Source organism: Ursus arctos, unplaced genomic scaffold (assembly GCF_023065955.2).
Source record: "Ursus arctos isolate Adak ecotype North America unplaced genomic scaffold, UrsArc2.0 scaffold_19, whole genome shotgun sequence".
Lineage (NCBI taxonomy): Eukaryota > Metazoa > Chordata > Mammalia > Carnivora > Ursidae > Ursus > Ursus arctos.
In genome coordinates this window covers 22,020,977-22,038,554 of record NW_026622863.1, presented here as the reverse complement: position 1 = coordinate 22,038,554, position 17,578 = coordinate 22,020,977, and the positions used below count along the sequence as shown (strand labels likewise).

Below are 17,578 nucleotides of genomic sequence, written 5' to 3'. Positions count from 1 at the left end.
TAAAAATAAAATCTTAAAAAAAAAAAAAATCTCTTGTGTTTCATTAGAAACGACTTAAAATAGTTTTCTTACAGTCTTAAGTAATGAATTTAAGCCATGCGTAGATTTTAGCTATGGACATCTTAGGACTATCACTATTTGAAAAGACAAATATTTCGGATGTATAAAAATTATTAGAAAACAAGGACAGAAAGCTTGGGAGAGAGGAATGAGGCCAGGCTTGGTGCTCAGATGGCCTCTTAACCCACGCTGTGCCGGGCAGCCACAGTCCCAGAGCCAGCCTCATCAACCTGGAGCCCGCTCTCCTAACTCCTTGCTGCTAACGCTCCTCTGAGCAAAGAAAGCCCTAAAAGCCGGGGGCGAGGAGATCGGAGGATTTCCCGTTCACACTGTGATTTTCCACCACTCAAAGACACTGCATCCACCTTCTTCATACCCGGAACCCACCGTGGTAACCTCGTTGGTGGGTGGGGGGGCGGTCAGCAGAGGCACCGGGTGGGGTGGGGGCGGGGCGGCCGGAAGTCCTGTCCCACGGAAGTAGGTCGGACCCGTTAGGCGGGAAACCAGGTAGAGCGTCGTCGTAGGCTGGCGGCAAGGGAGAAAGGGCGGAAACGCAGCGCTCGACTTGAGGTTAAAGGTCACGGCCTCTGCTCCCTGCGCGTTCGGATCCTGCCAGGGGTTCCGCCCCGGAACCGGGCTGTAGTCTCCTGTGGACGGTGGGCTACCTCCGGTAGGCCCGGGTCCGCCCTCACAGCGGTTGGGTTGTGGGACGCCCGGCTAGTCCCTGCCTAACCCCGTGACGTGAGGGGGTGGATTGAGCTGGCGGGAATGGGCCTTCTTCAGGAGGCTACAGTCCCCACAGCAGCTGGTGGCAGAAAGAGAATTGTTACGTACCGTGTAGTCGGGCGTCTGGAGCCGGGCAGTTTCCGACCCTGATTGTACTTGAGAATTCCCGGGCCTCTCGCCGGGTGATTCTGGTGTATGGGAGGGATGGGAACCAGTGGTGAGGCCCTTTCTAAGACCGTGGGCCGGGCCGCGTGGGCTGCAGCCCTTGAGGGGCGCTCCGGCTGCTGGTGAATCGCCGGGGACGGGGCGGGACTCGCGCCTTTAACCAGCATCGGTTCTTGGCAGGAGTTAGAAGAGTCCTGGTCTAAAAAGAGAGGGCTTGGGGAAGAACTCTGCTCTTCAAAAGGAGATCCCCCGGCTCCTTAGGTGAGCCAGGCCTTGGCGTTAATGAGTGCAAACTAGGAAAACAAGTGTGGAGGTAGCCTTCCCTCCTTGGAAAGATCAGCATAGGGCATCGCCCACCTGTGCAAAGTGGCAAGAGGTGATGAGGATTAATGCGAAACAGCTGCTCCGATCTACTGAGTTTGGGCATGTAAATGTAGTGTGAACTCACTCCTGGTATCTTAGCTTGTTTTCTGCACCTGTTATTTCTCAGTCTCTTTGAACTATTCTAACAGCTAATTTATTTGCATATTGGCCCTTTGTCCCTCGCTTCTACTGTAAGGAAATTTTCCACAACGTGTGAGTCCAAGCTGGGTATCCGCTGTCAAGAACTTAGTGATGACAATCAGTCGTGGGATTTTCAGCCTGCCAGGTTTATACAGAAAATACCATTTATCGTTCTGATATTTTGGGGGTAATATTTAGATTTCAAAAAAGCTTTTCATGTTAACAGTTTATAGGCCAAGGGAAAGAGTAATTTTCAGCTAGTTTTCTTGCTTAAATTTGAATTTAACAGCACTATTCTGGGGAGTAGATTGAATTAAACCTGTAAGCGGAACGGTTTCTTCCTTTTACCTGGAAGCCCCCCCCCCCTCCGCCGGTGAGAATACAGCAAATAATTTTGAAATCTTGTTCATTACAATTTGCATCTTCACTAAATTACAGAAAACGCTATCTGCTTTATTGAACAGATACTTTTGTGTTGGGGAAGAGACTGTATCTTATAATTTAAAATATAATTACATAATTATCAATCCCTTGAAAGTTATAGCTTGTCCTTTGCTATGGATGTTTCTAAAGCACTTAGCCAGTAAATAGGTGACTTGTATCAGTGCCACTAGGTATTTGGGAAACTCTATTTAGTTTTATTGTGCAAAGTAACCATTTATTTGAAAAAAGTATAAGAAAGACAGGGGAACATAGGGGCGCCTGGGTGGCACAGTGGTTAAGCGTCTGCCTTCGGCTCAGGGCGTGATCCCGGAGTTATGGGATCAAGCCCCACATCAGGCTCTTCCGCTATGAGCCTGCTTCTTCCTCTCCCACTCCCCCTGCTTGTGTTCCCTCTCTCACTGGCTGTCTCTATCTCTGTCATATAAATAAATAAAATCTTAAAAAAAAAAAAAAAGAACCTATTAAAAAAAAATAAAAAAAGAAAGACAGGGGAACAGAAGGTAGTGTATTTTGTCAGTTTCAGTTTCAAGATGTTTAGATTTTAAAGTTATATTCCTTTTTAAAATTAAAATCATATTTAAAAGCAGAATAATTAATTCTGACGAATTAAAACCAAGGAAGTAGTCCTTAAATTCCTTCACAAAGGAAGAACTTCCACATGTGATACAGTAGTCTGTTTTTATAAGTTTTTTTTTTTAATTTAGTCTTCCTTTTCCAAATCAGAACCCATTTGCTCAGAGGTAATGCATGTTTATGTATGGGAGACAGTATAATAGAGGATAAGAGTGTATGGCCTCAGATTTTCTTGGTGCCCATTCCAGCTCTGGCACATACTCTCTGTTTGAACTTGGGCAAATTGTTTACCCTCTCCTCATCAGTCTTCATCCTGATAGCTCCCTCTTAGGATTGTTGTAAAAACTAAAAAGATAATATTTATAAGGTTTACAGAACACAGCCTTGCCTATGATAGGACTTGAATGTTAGAAGCTTTTATTATTATAAAATTTGTGAAAAATAGAAAAAAGTGGGATAAGACACCATAGAACCACCAGCTAAAGACAAGTGTTAATATGTTGTTGTTTTCTGTGTAGTTTTATTTTGTGTTTGCCTCTACACAATTGGGATCATGCTGTAGATAAAAAATTTGAGTCTTGTTCTTTCAGATTAATTATAGCATAAGCATTTTGCCTTGTTTTTAAACATTTCAGGTAAACATCAGTATTCTTGTAACAGTATCCTGTGAATGTACCATAATGAACCTAACCATTCTTTTTTTTTTTTTTTTTTAATGATTTTTTATTATATTATGTTAGTCACCATACAGTACATCCCCGGTTTCCGATGTAAGGCTCGATGATTCATTAGTTGTGTATAACACCCAGTGCACCATGCAATACGTGCCCTCCTTACTACCCATCACCGGTCTATCCCATTCCCCCACCCCCCTCCCCTCTGAAGTCCTCAGTTTGTTTCTCATAGTCCATAGTCTCTCATGTTTCATTCCCCCTTCTGATTACCCCCCCCTTTCTTTATCCCTTTCTTCCCCTACTGATCATCCTAGTTCTTATGTTCCATAGATGAGAGAAATCATATGATAGTTGTCTTTCTCTGCTTGACTTATTTCACTTAGCATTATCTCCTCCAGTGCTGTCCATGTTGTAGCAAATGTTGAGAACTCGTTCTTTCTGATAGCTGAGTAATATTCCATTGTATATATGGACCACAACTTCTTAATCCAGTCATCTGTTGAAGGGCATCTCGGCTCCTTCCACGATTTAGCTATTGTGGACATTGCTGCTATGAACATTGGGGTGCATATGGCCCTTCTCTTCACTACGTCTGTATCTTTGGGGTAAATACCCAGTAGTGCAATGGCTGGATCATAGGGTAGCTCAATTTTTAACTTTTTAAGGGACCTCCACACTGTTTTCCAGAGTGGCTGTACCAACTTGCATTCCCACCAACAATGTAGGAGGGATCCCCTTTCTCCACATCCTCTCCAACAATTGTTGTTTCTTGCCTTGTCAATTTTTGCCATTCTAACTGGCGTAAGGTGGTATCTCAGTGTGGTTTTGATTTGAATTTCCTTGATGGCTAATGATTTTGAACAGTTTTTCATGTGTCTGTTAGCCATTTGTATGTCTTCATTGGAAAAGTGTCTGTTCATATCTTCTGCCCATTTTTTGATTTGTTTATTTGTTTCTCGTGTATTGAGTTTGAGAAGTTCTTTGTAGATCTTGGATACCAGTCCTTTATCTGTAGTGTCATTTGCAAATATCTTCTCCCATTCCGTGGGCTGCCTCTTAGTTTTTCTGACTGTTTCCTTGGCTGTGCAGAAACTTTTAATCTTGATGAAGTCCCATAAATTCATTTTATCTTTTGTTTCTCTTGCCTTTGGGGATGTGTCATGAAAAAGGTTGCTTTGGCCGATGTCGTAGAGGTTGCTGCCTATGTTCTCCTCTAGAATTTTGATGGATTCCTGTCTCACATTGAGGTCTTTCATCCATTTGGAGTTTATTTTTGTGTATGGTGTGAGATAGTGGTCAAGTTTCATTCTTTTGCATGTAGCTGTCCAATTTTCCCAGCACCATTTATTGAAGAGACTGTCTTTTTCCCACCGGATGTTTTTTCCTGCTTTATCAAATATTAGTTGCCCAAAGAGCCGAGGGTCCATTTCTGGGCTCTCTATTCTGTTCCATTGGTCTATGTGTCTGTTTTTGTGCCGGTACCATGCTGTCTTTGTGATCACAGCTTTGTAGTACAGCTCGAAATCCGGCATTGTGATGCCCCCAGCTTTGTTTTTCCTTTTCAACAGTTCCTTGGAGATTCGGGGCCTTTTCTGGTTCCATACAAATTTAAGGACTGTTTGTTCCAGTTCTTTGAAAAATGTCCTTGGTATTTTGATCGGGATAGCATTGAAAGTGTAGATTGCTCTGGGTAGCATGGACATTTTAACTATGTTAATTCTTCCGATCCATGAGCATGGAATATCTTTCCATCTTTTTATGTCTTCCTCAATGTCTTTCAAGAGTGATTTATAGTTTCTAGAATATAGGTCCTTTACGTCTCTGGTTAAGTTAATTCCAAGGTAACGTATGGTTTTTGGTGCTATTGTAAATGGGATGGATTCCCTAATTTCTCTTTCTTCGGTCTCGTTATTCGTGTATAGAAATGCAACTGATTTCTGAGCATTTATTTTGTATCCTGCCACGTTACTGAATTGCTCTATAACTTCTAATAATTTGGGAGTGGCTTCTTTTGGGTTTTCCATATAGAGTATCATGTCATCTGCAAAGAGAGACATTTTGACTTCTTCTTTGCCAATTTGAATACCTTTGATCCCTTTTTGTCGTCTGATTGCTGTTGCAAGGACTTCTAGTACTATGTTGAATAATAGTGGCGAGAGTGGGCATCCTTGTCGAGTTCCTGATCTTAAGGGAAAGGCTTCCAGTTTTTCTCCATTGAGAATAATATTTGCAGTAGGCTTTTCATAGATGGCTTTTATGAGATTGAGAAATGTACCTTCTATTCCTACACTCTGAAGGGTTTTAATCAGGAAAGGATGCTGTATTTTGTCAAATGCTTTTTCGGCATCGATTGAGAGGATCATATGGTTCCTGAGTCTTTTCTTGTTGATATGATGTATCACGCTGATTGATTTGCGAATATTGAACCACGCTTGCATCCCAGGTATGAATCCCACTTGATCGTGATGGATAATCCTTCTAACCATTCTTTTAATGGAATATCTAGGTTAAAAAAATGGCAAAACTGGTATATATTTATATATTACCTTATAAAAGATTCTCGCATTTATTATTTGGGAATTTTATTTCCATTCTGAAAATGAGAAATAATAGAAAGGATAAGTAGCTATCTCCCTTTAACCTTGTAGTATTGGAGTAAATAAGAATTCTAGAGTTCTGTGAGTCCTGATGACTCTAAGAAGTTAATCAGACTCTGATTTTTCTAATAAATCAATGTAGCATATAAGATGCCATATCAGGGTTGCTGGTTATTTTAAAAATTCTTCTAACTAGTGATATATAAACAAAGATTTTAGCTTAATAGTAGAATACTATGTTGAAAAAAAAACATGGGTTGTTAGGAAAACTTTTAATATTAACCTTAGCTTGTGTAGAGAAATGGAGTTCTTAAGTGTGTGTGTGTGTGTGTGTGTGTGTGTGTGTGATTTAAATTTCTGATTCATGGAGGGGTAACCAATCAGAGTGATGGGATGAAAATTTACAGGAAAGAAAATGAGGAAGGAGTACCAGAAGTGGATCAGTTAGATTCAGTTAACTAACCATTTTTATGTTTATTTAATAAAATGTGTTGAGTGCTTGTAGTACGTAAGAATGTCACATGCGTTTATGTAGGTTTTCAAATTTAATTCTTGTAACAGTTTTATAAAGTAGGAATTTCCTATTTTGCAGATGAGGAAACTGAACCTCAGAGAACTTAAGTACAACCTTTATCTCATATTTAATAGGTTGTAGATTCAGTCTCTGCTCTCTGGCTTCAGGAAAACTATTTTTCCCTACCCCTTTGCATTTAAAGTTCTGGAATTCTCAAACACTGATTTATATTGAGAGAATACTTTTATCTTATAGATGAAATGTAAGGAAAAAGAATACAGACAAGCATGGAAAGTGAAGACACAAAGAAGATACAAGGTGAGAAATTAAGGATTATTTAGCTGGAATTAATTTTATGATCTATTTGTGGGATATACTGCAGATTATCTGACAAGATCCAGGAAATGAAAGAATTATTCAGCAATTTACATACATATTTATTGTGCATCTATCCTGCCTGTCACACTGACTTCAGGACACTGACATTCTAATGGGTAAAGGCATGCTGATAATTAGAATACCGTATGATAGCTGATTTAATAGAGATATAAACAAGAACAGTGGGAACCTGAGAGAACCAACACCAAAGTATACGTGGAGGTACAGATTTCAGAGTTGTTCTTAGAAAGATAGAAATTATATCCATGGGCATGGAGGAAATTCACCAGAGAGGAAATATTAAAAAAAAAAAAAAAAAAGGATGGGAAATGGTGTTCCTTAATGCACACCATCACGTAAGGGTTTGGCTGAGGAAGAGGACCATCAAAGATTGAGAAAAACATTTCAGAAAGGAGAATGTAAAGTCAGGAATGTGGAATTTTGGAAACGAGCCTTAGGAGAATACTTCATGAGAAAGATTGCTTGAGCTCATCAGTGTCAAATGTCCACAGATGATGACTGAATTAATTATCCACTAGATTTTCTATTTAGGAGATCATTTGTTTTATTAACAGTAAATTTAATACATTTCAGCCAGGTTGCAGTATACTGACTTTTGGTTGGGAAATAAGGATCTGGAGACAATGTGAATACCTAACTTCTTAAAAGCTTGACTAAAGAAATAGGGCAATAGGTACAGGGAGACTGTAATGTTAAGAGAGTCTTGTAAGGAGAGTAGAGACAAGAGAATATATGAAGAGGGAGTGGAGATTCTGGAGAGGGAGAGGTTGAAGAAAACTGAAGAGGGGGGGATAATTGTAGATGCCCCTCTCAGACTCTATTACACTATGGGAATTACTCACATCTTCCTCTGTCTCCATCACCAGATTTTGAGTTCCTTGGAATCAGAATTTCCATTTGGTACAGAGTGGATGCATGGTAGACAGGCAATAAATATTTGTTAAATGAATAAATGAATAGATTTTTAAGGAAGTCTTGGGCCTGTAATGGTGCCATTTGAGTTGCATGTGAGAGAAATCAACTTGAACTAGTACAAGCAAGAAAGGAAATAATATATCAGTTCATATCACTGGGAAACTCAGAGTTGTGAGGAAGAGTTCTCCAAAGAAAGCACAAGAAGGAGGAGGGAAGTCATTCTCGGCAGGAAAAAGACCCCACCAAAGTATACTAGTTGTAGTCACTATAGGGTCCCACAACACGGGAGAATGGATTAACAGGAAGGGTGCAAGATACCTGATATTGTAGAGGAAGAGATAAGAATGAGTGTGGCTGTGAATATTTTATAGGAATTCTGTGTTGTTAAAAGTGGGGAATTCTGTGAGGCCTAACATCTGTGTCTTTGAGGATTTATCTCTGCATTTGTAACCTGCTTTTGCCCAGAGAGCAAGGCAAGCCAGAGATACCAGATAATTAATGGCCTGGGAGCAGCCATGAACAAATGACTGATTGGAGTTGGTGGGTAATACTCTTCACCCTTTGGTGGGGATGACTCTGAGACACGTGGCTCCACCCTGGCTCCCAGAGTTCCCTTGTGGAGTGAAGCTCCAGTTACCCTTAATAATAACCTGCTTCTGTCTGCCTTCCTGTCCTATCTCACTTTCTCAAAAAAAAATACTTAACACTCAAATCCTTGTCTCTTGGTCTACTTCTGGGGAAACCCAATTAAAACAAAGTGGGGGAGAAGGAGATGTGGGACAGGGTTGGAGGTTTAAAGGTAGCTGAGGGGCGCCTGGGTGGCTCAGTCGTTAAGCATCTGCCTTCGGTTCAGGTCATGATCCCAGGGTCCTGGGATCGAGCCTCGCATCGGGCTCCCTGCTCAGCGGGAAGCCTGCTTCTCCCTCTCCCACTCCCCCTGCTTGTGTTCCCTCTCTCGCTGTCTCTCTTTCTCTCTGCCAAATAAATAAATAAATAAAATCTTAAAAAAAAAAAATAAAGGTAGCTGAAGATGTGGAATAGCCATTGAGGAAAATGTCAGAGTAAACAGAAGGGTGTGAGAGCTAGAGCTGACCATGGTGGGATTGTTGAGTAGATTTGGGGGTTATAACTTGGAATGCATACCAAACATTTGTAATGGCATAATTGCTTGATTTTCTTTTTTTCCTTTAGCAATGCCCAAATTTGGGCTGAAACAGAGAAAGGAAAGTGTTTTTGAGTCATGATTAGGATTAGAGGACACGTTTAGTAGAAGGACAGGGGGTCAAAGTAATCTTAGCAAGATAATGGTTGAGGTGATGAATCATGGGATCTAGGATGAATAAAAAAGGAAATGAAACTAGAAGCCTCAGTGAACAGGAGGAGTAAAGGGATTAGAGATTTTAGGGGTCAAGGAGTAAATACAAGAATAAGGAAGTAAGACAGTTGAAAGAATTAGGGTTAATATTCTAAAAGTAAAATGATAGTCTTGAAAATATTACCTATAGACCTGTTCTGACTAATGACAGGGGTCCAGAGTTTGGCATTAGAAGTGAGTAGCCAGATTTACATACAGTTTGAGATATAGAAAAGAGAGAGACTGTCTCTTTCCCAGTATCCATATCAGTCACCCAAAAGAACTGAGATTGGGGTCACTTTGGTCATTTGGACAACTGCAAAGCATACCAGTAATTTGGTTTATGTATATAGAATAGCTTTATTAAAATATAATTGACATACCACACAATTCATCCATTTAAAGTATATAATTCAGTTGTTTTTAATATAGTCACAGTATTGTACAACCATCATCACAATCAATTTTAGTGCATTTTTATCACTCCCAAAGAAACCCTGTACCCTTTAGCAGTCACACCCCCTCCCCAACTGTAGGCAACTGCTAATCTATTTTCTATCTCTAGACTTGCCTATTCTGGACATGTAAATTGGATCATACACAGGCTTTTGTGGCTGGCTTCTTTCACTTAGCATAGTATTTTCAAGGATTATTCAAGTTTTATCAGTATCTTCATTCCTTTTTGTTGGTGAATAATACTCCATTGAATGGATATATCATATTTTGTTTATCCATTCAAGAGGTGATGGAAATCTGGGTTTCCACTGTTTGGCAGTTATGAGTTATGTTGCTGTGAACATTCACGTACAAGTTTTTGTGTGACATGTTTTCATTTCTCTGGGGCATATATCTAGTAGAATTGTTGAATCTGTGATAAATTTATGTTTAACCTTTTGCGGAACTGCTAGACTTTTTGCCAACGTGGCTATACCATTTTACATTCCTACAGCAATGTATAAGGGCTCCAGTTTCTTCAAATTCTTGGTAAACACTTGTCATAATCTGTCTTTTTGATTATAGCCATCCTAGTGGATGTGAAGTGGTATTTTTTAAACTATATATTTCTTTAAGATTTTATTTATTTATTTGAGAGCACGAGAATGGGGGGGTGGGGGGGTCAGAGGAAGAAGCAGACTCCCTGCTGAGCAGGGAGCCTGATGGGGGACTGGATCCTGGGACACCAGGATCATGACCTGAGCCGAAGGCAGTCACTTAACCAACAGGCACCCCTGTGAAATGGTATTTAATTGTAGTTTGGTTTGCATTTCCTTAATGACTAATGATGTTGAACATCTTTTCATGTACTAATTGACCATTTGTATATCTTTTTTGGAGAAATGTCTGTTCTATGCTTTTTACTTGGGTTAGCTTTTTATTATTGAGTTCTAAGAGTTCTTTATATGTTCTGAACACAAGCCTCTTATCTGATATCTGATTTGTAGATACATTCTTCCCTTCTGTGTTTTGTCTTTTCACATTCTTGTTATCTTTTGAAGCTCAAAAAATTTCAATTTTTCAATCCAGTTTATTTATCTAATTTTCTTTTATAATTTGTGCTTTTATATTGTATGTACTTGAGTTTTTGTTTTATTTTCTTCGGGAAGTATTGAAGGTTGTATAGGCTGGAGAAGGTAAAACTGAGTTGTAGATGTCATTAGGTGCTTTGTCTGGGAAGGGAGGGATTATAGTAGAAAATATCAAAGTGGGAGAGGGGAGTACAGGAGGGAATAGAGGAATACATAAAGAAGTTTCTTGTTTTCTGCAGTTGTGCCTAGAGTTGAAAATCACCATGCCGTATTCAAAAATCCTCTTTGGGTTATTGTTGACGATGAGTGGCTTATTGCTATCCATAGAGCCACACTAACCTTCTCACAGTTTCTATTAATGTGAATATGATCAATAAATGTTTGCTGTTGCTTCAAGATAATTTAGTGATAACCTTCGTACTATGGTTTTTCACTAACAAGTTGAGTCATGAATAATTTTATTGAACCAAATTGTCAGTTGAATTTCTTTTAAGAGGAAGATTAAATATTGGTTGACAATAGATCTAAGTTTCTTTTAGTGTGTTCCTCTATATTTTTATGTTTTTTCTTCATCCTATATCTTTGAGAACTTTAAATGTTAATTCAAGCATTGTGTCAGAATCTGCATACAATTTTATTTAAATCCTTAAAACAAAGAGAATAAATCGTTTAAAGGTTGTAGTGAAGAGTTATAGGAAAATGATTGCCTTTCATTTTTAGTTGCAAGTAAATATTTCAAGTTTATATTTTCATAAGTTTACATATATATGCATACACACACACACACACACAAACAGTAGCGCAATCAGGATAGGGAATCCATCCTCGTGCACCCTTACAATACCTCTTCCTGGACCCCTTTCCCCCAAGCAACCACTGATCTGCCTTCTGCTACTATAGGTAAGTTTACATTTTTTTCCCCCAATACATGGAGTAATATAGTATATATTCTTCCTTTGTGGTTTCTTTCAGTATAATTATTTTGAGATTCCTCCATTCTGTTGCATATATCGATAGTTAACTCCTTTTTATTGCTTTACTTAGCAATAGTGTATGGTCATACCACAATTTATCCATTCATCTGTTGTTGGACATTTCAGTTGTTTTCAGTTTTTGGCTATTACATATAACGTTACCATGAACATTTGTGTATAAGTCTTTGTATGGATACATACCTGCTTTTCTTTTGGGTGAATTTATGAAACTGCTGAGGGGCGCTTGGTTGGCTCAGTCTGTTAACCGCCTGCCTTTGCTCCGGTCATGATCTCAGGATCCTGGAATGGAGCCCTGTGTCAGGCTCCCTGCTGAGCGGGGAGCCTGCTTCTCCCTCGCCCTCTGCTGTCTCTCTCAAATAAATAAAATCTTTAAAAAAAGAAAATGAAGTTTTAAATTTTGATGAAATACAGCATATTCATTATTTTTCTGCAGATTGTGTTATTTACGTTGTGCCTAAGAAATTTGCATCTAAACCAAGGTGGCAAAGATTTTTTCCTGTGTTATCTTTTAAAAGTTTTATAGTTCCAGCTTTTACATTATGTCTGTAATCCCTTTTGGGTTAATTTTTGCATATGGTTTGATTCAAGTTTGGTTTGTTATGTTTCTGAATGTGGCAATCTAGTTGTTACAGTACCATTTATTGGAAAGACTATCCTTTCTCCTCTGCATTGCCTTTGTGCCTTTGTAAAAAAATAAGCCTGTTGGGATTACATTGAATTTATAGATCAAATTGAGGAAATCGACATTTTAACAATATTTAGTCCTCCAACCCATAAAAAAGGTGTTTTACTCCCTTTATTTCAATCTTCTTTAAGATGTCTCAGCAGTATTTTTTAGGTTTTAGTAGACATGTTGTTCACATCTTTTGTCAGATTTATCCCTAAGTATTTCATATTTTTGATACTATTATAAGCAGCATTGTTGTTGTTGTTTTTAAAGTAGACTCCATGCCCAGGGCAGAGCCCAGTGCAAGGCTCTAACTCATGACTATGAGTTCATGACCTGAGCCGAGATCAAGAGTTGGATGCTCAACTGACTGAGCCACCCAGGCTCCCCATAAATGGCATTATTTTTCAGTTTCAATTTTCAATTACTTATTGCTGGCATATACAGAAATATAATTGATTTCTGTATGATAAATGGATATACTGAAATCTTACTATACTCAGTAATCTGATTCCATCAGATTATCTATATAGAAGGTCATGTTATACATGAAGGCAGATAGTTTTACTACCTTCTTCCTAATTTGAATGTCTTTTGTTTCTTTTTCTCATTTGATGGCACTGGCTAAGCTCTCCAGTACAATGTTAAATGGGATGTTAAATAGAATGACATTGGCTAGACTCCCCAGTACAATGTTAAACATCTCTGTCTTGTTCCTGACTCAGGGATAAAGAATTCAGTCTTTCTCTGTTAAGTATTACGTTTACTATAGGGCTTTTTTTTTTTGTAGATATACTTTTTTAGATTGAGGAGGTTTTTTTTTTTTTTTTTTAAAGATTTTATTTATTTATTTGACAGAGAGAGAGAGAGCCAGTGAGAGAGGGAACACAAGCAGGGGGAGTGGGAGAGAAAGAAGCAGACTCCCAGCGCTCCCGGTGGAGCAAGGAGCCTGATGCGGGCTCGATCCCAGGACCCTGGCATCACGCCCTGAGCCGAGGCAGACGCTTAACAACTGAGCCACCCAGGCGCCCCTGATTTTTCATATCTTAAGCCAACCCTGGATTCTTACGATAAACCCATTTGGTCATATTGTATTGTTATTTTAATATGTTTTTAGATTCAGTTTGCTAAAATTGTTTAGACTTTTTACATGAATGTTCATGAGGGATATTGGTCTGTAGTTATCTTTTTTTTTCTTTCTGATGGCTTTGGTTTTGGTATTAGGGTAATGCTGGCCTCATAGAGTAAGTTGGGAAGTATTCCTTCACTCTGAACTTTTGGAAAAGTTTGTGTAGAATTGGTATTACTTCTTCCTTAAACGTTTAGAAGAGTTTACAAATGAAGCTATCTGAAACTGGAGTTTTCTTTACAAAAGGTTTTTAAAGTATGATTTCAATTTTTTTCACAGATATAGGACTATTTAGGTTATCTGTGTTTTTCTTACATGAGTTTCGATAATTTGTGTCTTTCTTTTTTTAAATATTTTATTTACTTATTTGAGAGAGAGCGTGCATGCGCATGAGCAGGGAGAGGGGGAGGGGCAGGGCAGAAGGAGAAGCAGACTCCCCGCTGAGCAGGGAGACCCACTTGGGGCTCAGTCCTAGGACCCTGGGATCATGACCTGAGCCAAAGGTCAAGGCTTAACCAACTGAGTCTCCCAGGTGCCCAGTTTGTGTCTTTCTTAATGATTTTATTTTTTTAAAATAATCTCTACACCCAACGTGGGGCTCAATTTATAATCCCAAAATCAGGAGTTGCATGCTTTACTGACTGAGCCAGCCAGATGCCCCTAATTTGTGTCTTTCAAGCAATTTGTCCATTTTACCTAAGTCATTGAATCTATAGATAAGAAGTTGTGCAGAGCTATTATTTATCTTTTGAATGTAAATAGAATCTATGATGATGCCAGCTCATTCTGGTATTGTAATTTGTGTCTTTGCACCTTTTTCTCATCAGTTTGTCTAGAGGTTTTTCAGTTTTATTGATCTTCTCAAAGAACCAGTTCTGTTGTTTTTCTGCTTTCAATCTCATTGATTTTTAGCTTTGATCTTTATTTCCTTCTTTCTACTTACTTTGGGTTTAATTTACTGTTTTCATAGTTTCTTTTTTTTTTTTTTTTAGAGATTTTATTTATTTATTTGACAGAGACACAGCCAGCAAGAGACGGAACACAGGCGGGGTGGGGGGTGGGAGAGGAAGAAGCAGGCTCCCAGCAGAGGAGCCTGATGTGGGGCTTGATCCCAGGACTCTGGGATCACGCCCTGAGCCAAAGGCAGATGCTTAATGACTGACCCACCCAGACACCCCCTGTTTTTATAGTTTCTTAAGATGGAAGCTGAGGTCATTAATTTGAGACCTTTCTTCTTCTTCCTTTTTTTTTTTTTAAGATTTTATTTATTTATTAGACAGAGAGAGAGAGAACACAAGCAGGGGGGAGCGGCATAGGGAGAGGAAGAAGCAGGCTCCCCACTGAGCAGGGAGCCTGATGTGGCACTCAGTCCCAGGACCCTGGGATCATGATCTGAGCCGAAGGCAGATGCTTAACCGACTGAGCCACCCAGGCGCCCCAAGACCTTTCTTTTTTTTATAATGTAAGCATTTAGTATTGTAAATTTCCTCCCAAATAACTGTTTCGGTAGCATCCTATAAGTTATAATGTGTTGTATTTTCATTTTCATTCAGTTCATTTCTAAATGGCAGATGTTTAAGCCAGGGTAGCTTTATTTAAAGAAAATAATATTTGAATTTTCTTTTTTTTTTTTTTTAAGATTTTATTTATTTATTTGACAGAGAGAGAGACAGCCAGCGAGAGAGGGAACACAAGCAGGGGGAGCGGGAGAGGAAGAAGCAGGCTCATAGTGGAGAAGCCTGATGTGGGGCTTGATCCCACAACGCCGGGATCACGCCCTGAGCCGAAGGCAGACGCTTAACCGCTCTGCCACCCAGGCGCCCTTAATATTTGAATTTTCTTATGTTTCATGCAAGGGGAAAATCTAACAGTTATAAGAAGTTCATTTCAAGTTCTTTTATTTAAGGAATATCTTTTATATAGCTTTACTGTTTGATTAAAAAAGGAATATATACTTATTATTTTAAAAATGAACATTACAAAGATATATTTAGAAAGTGAAATTTAAATGGTTAGTTTTTCATTTGCTGCAACATGGACGGCACTGGAGGAGATAATGCTAAGTGAAATAAGTCAAGCAGAGAAAGACAATTATCATATGGTTTCTCTCACCTATGGAACATAAGAACTAGGAAGATCGGTAAGGGAAGAAAGGGATAAAGAAAGGGGGGTAATCAGAAGGGGGAATGAAATATGAGAGACTATGGACTCTGAGAAACAAACTGAGGGCCTCAGAGGGGAGGGGGGTGGGGGAATGGGATAGACCGGTGATGGGTAGTAAGGAGGGCACGTATTGCATGGTGTACTGGGTGTTATACACAACTAATGAATCATCGAACTTTACATCGGAAACCGGGGACGTACTGTATGGTGACTAACATAATATAATAAAAAAAAATTAAAAAAAAAAAAAGGTTAGTTTTTGAAAGGAAACATTTGGTTTAAAAAAAAATGAAATTTTTTTTCTTCAGAAATGAAGACTGACCTAAACTTACTATTGGAGTGCCTGAAGTATCAAATGGACAACCCTTTCTCACAAAAGGAAGCTTTGGTCACTATTCATTCAATTTGTCAACAAAACAGTAAGACATGATAGTGAATTTTTATCTGTGATTCTTGTTCTTTAGTATTGTGGTATATGAAATATGCATAGTTCTTTCTCTTTGAGTCAGTTACTCTGCATGCTTTGTTACTATGTTCATGTGATTTATTTTCTCCTTACAAGATTCATAATACCATTTATGTTTTGTTTTGTCTGCACACCCTATAGGTAATGCAGGTGTTTATTTTCGGGAAATTGGTGGTTTGATGTTTGTAAAAAATCTTGCAAAGGCAAGTGAACATAGCATGGTAAAAGAAGCAGCCTTATACACATTAGGAGCTGTTGCAGAACAAAATGGTAAAATATGAAAACTTTTTTTTCATTATCCTTCAGGCATTGTGCTATATTTTAACAAACTACTAAAAAGTGATTTTAGATTTAAGTTCCTTTTTTACATGTCTGGATAGTTTTATCCAGGTATTTTATTTATTTATTTAAATTCGTGCATGCCAATTATTAACTAATGAAGGAACTAGTAAAATATGACAACTGTTTCAAAGGCAATGATAAAAAAAAAGCATAGGCATTAGAGAATGTTGAAATGGATTTATAAGTAGGCATATAACTGGTCAGTATCTGTGGGGCAACAGTCAGTTGCATTCTACTGGCCAAAATGTTTTGTATTTCTATGATCAAGAATAACCTGGGGCACCTGGGTGGTGCAGTTGGTTAAGTGTCTGACTCTTGGTTTTGGCTCAGGTTGTGATCTCAGGGTTGTGAGATTGAGCCCTATGTGAGATTCTCTCTCCCTCTTCCTCTGCCCCTCCTGCTCATGCATGAGTGTTCGTGTGCTCGCGTTTCTCTAAATAAATAAATAAATAAAAATTTTTTAAAAGGATGACTTGGATTGCTATCAGTTTTCTACAATTTACAGAGATGTAAAGTAGCCCAAAGATAGTAAAGACACAGATAATCTAGAAGGGTGTGCTAGATGGGACATTCAGTAATCGTGTCAAAATCTTTCACAGTTTTTCTTGCTGTTAGTCGGAAACATTTTTTTCTTTGTCTTCTACTGTACTTTTTTTGGTCATGCAAAAGTTTTTTATTTTTACAAAAATTCATCATTCTTTCCCCTTTTTGCTTCTGGATTTTTAGTCATAGGAAAGTTTTCCATACTGTAAGATTCTAGGGGAATCCACCCACATTGACTTTTGGTACTAGTATGGTTTTATTTTTTACTATATTTACATTTTCCTTTTTGAATTATCCTGGGGTATGGCATGATGCATGCTCCAGTTTCATCTTTTTTATATGGTAATCCAGCTATTCTAACGCTTGTTATTAAAAAGATCTTTTTCACGTTGATTTGATATGCTATTAGTACTTCATCAGTATCCATATATGTTGGGTCTAGCTCTGGTTTTTCTATTAAGTTCATTCTCTGTATATCTAGGTACTTGAATCAAAAGACGAAGATAACTTACAACATCTTGTATATGGATAAATATACTCTGGGTATAGAAATTCATGTACAGGAAAACATTTTCCTATAGTATACCCAAAATAAAGTTGAATCTAAAGTATTGGTTTGTCAAACAACTTTCTATTCTTAAATTTTCATTCTTTTTTTTTTTTAATGTGGGGCTTGAACTCATGACTCTGAGTTCAAGACCTGAGCTGAGATCAAGAGGCAAATGCTTAACCACTCAGATGCCCCTTAAATTTTCATCCATAAATATTTCTTCATCATTTGGTAGGAAGCAAGCTGTGTGCTAATCATTCTGATAAATGATA

General features: G+C 38.4%; 1 protein-coding gene across 1 annotated transcript in view; it reads left to right on the top strand.

Annotated features, from left to right (window-relative positions):
• The window catches only part of TERB1 (telomere repeat binding bouquet formation protein 1), a 50,628-nt gene that overhangs the window by 2,701 nt on the left and 30,349 nt on the right, over window positions 1-17,578 (top strand). The window contains exons 2-4 of the mRNA XM_026494926.4: window positions 6,513-6,575; window positions 15,714-15,824; window positions 16,013-16,141. Of these exons, the coding sequence (XP_026350711.1) occupies window positions 6,545-6,575; window positions 15,714-15,824; window positions 16,013-16,141 (271 nt within the window). The 5' untranslated portion in view covers window positions 6,513-6,544. The remainder of the gene's footprint in view (window positions 1-6,512; window positions 6,576-15,713; window positions 15,825-16,012; window positions 16,142-17,578) is intronic.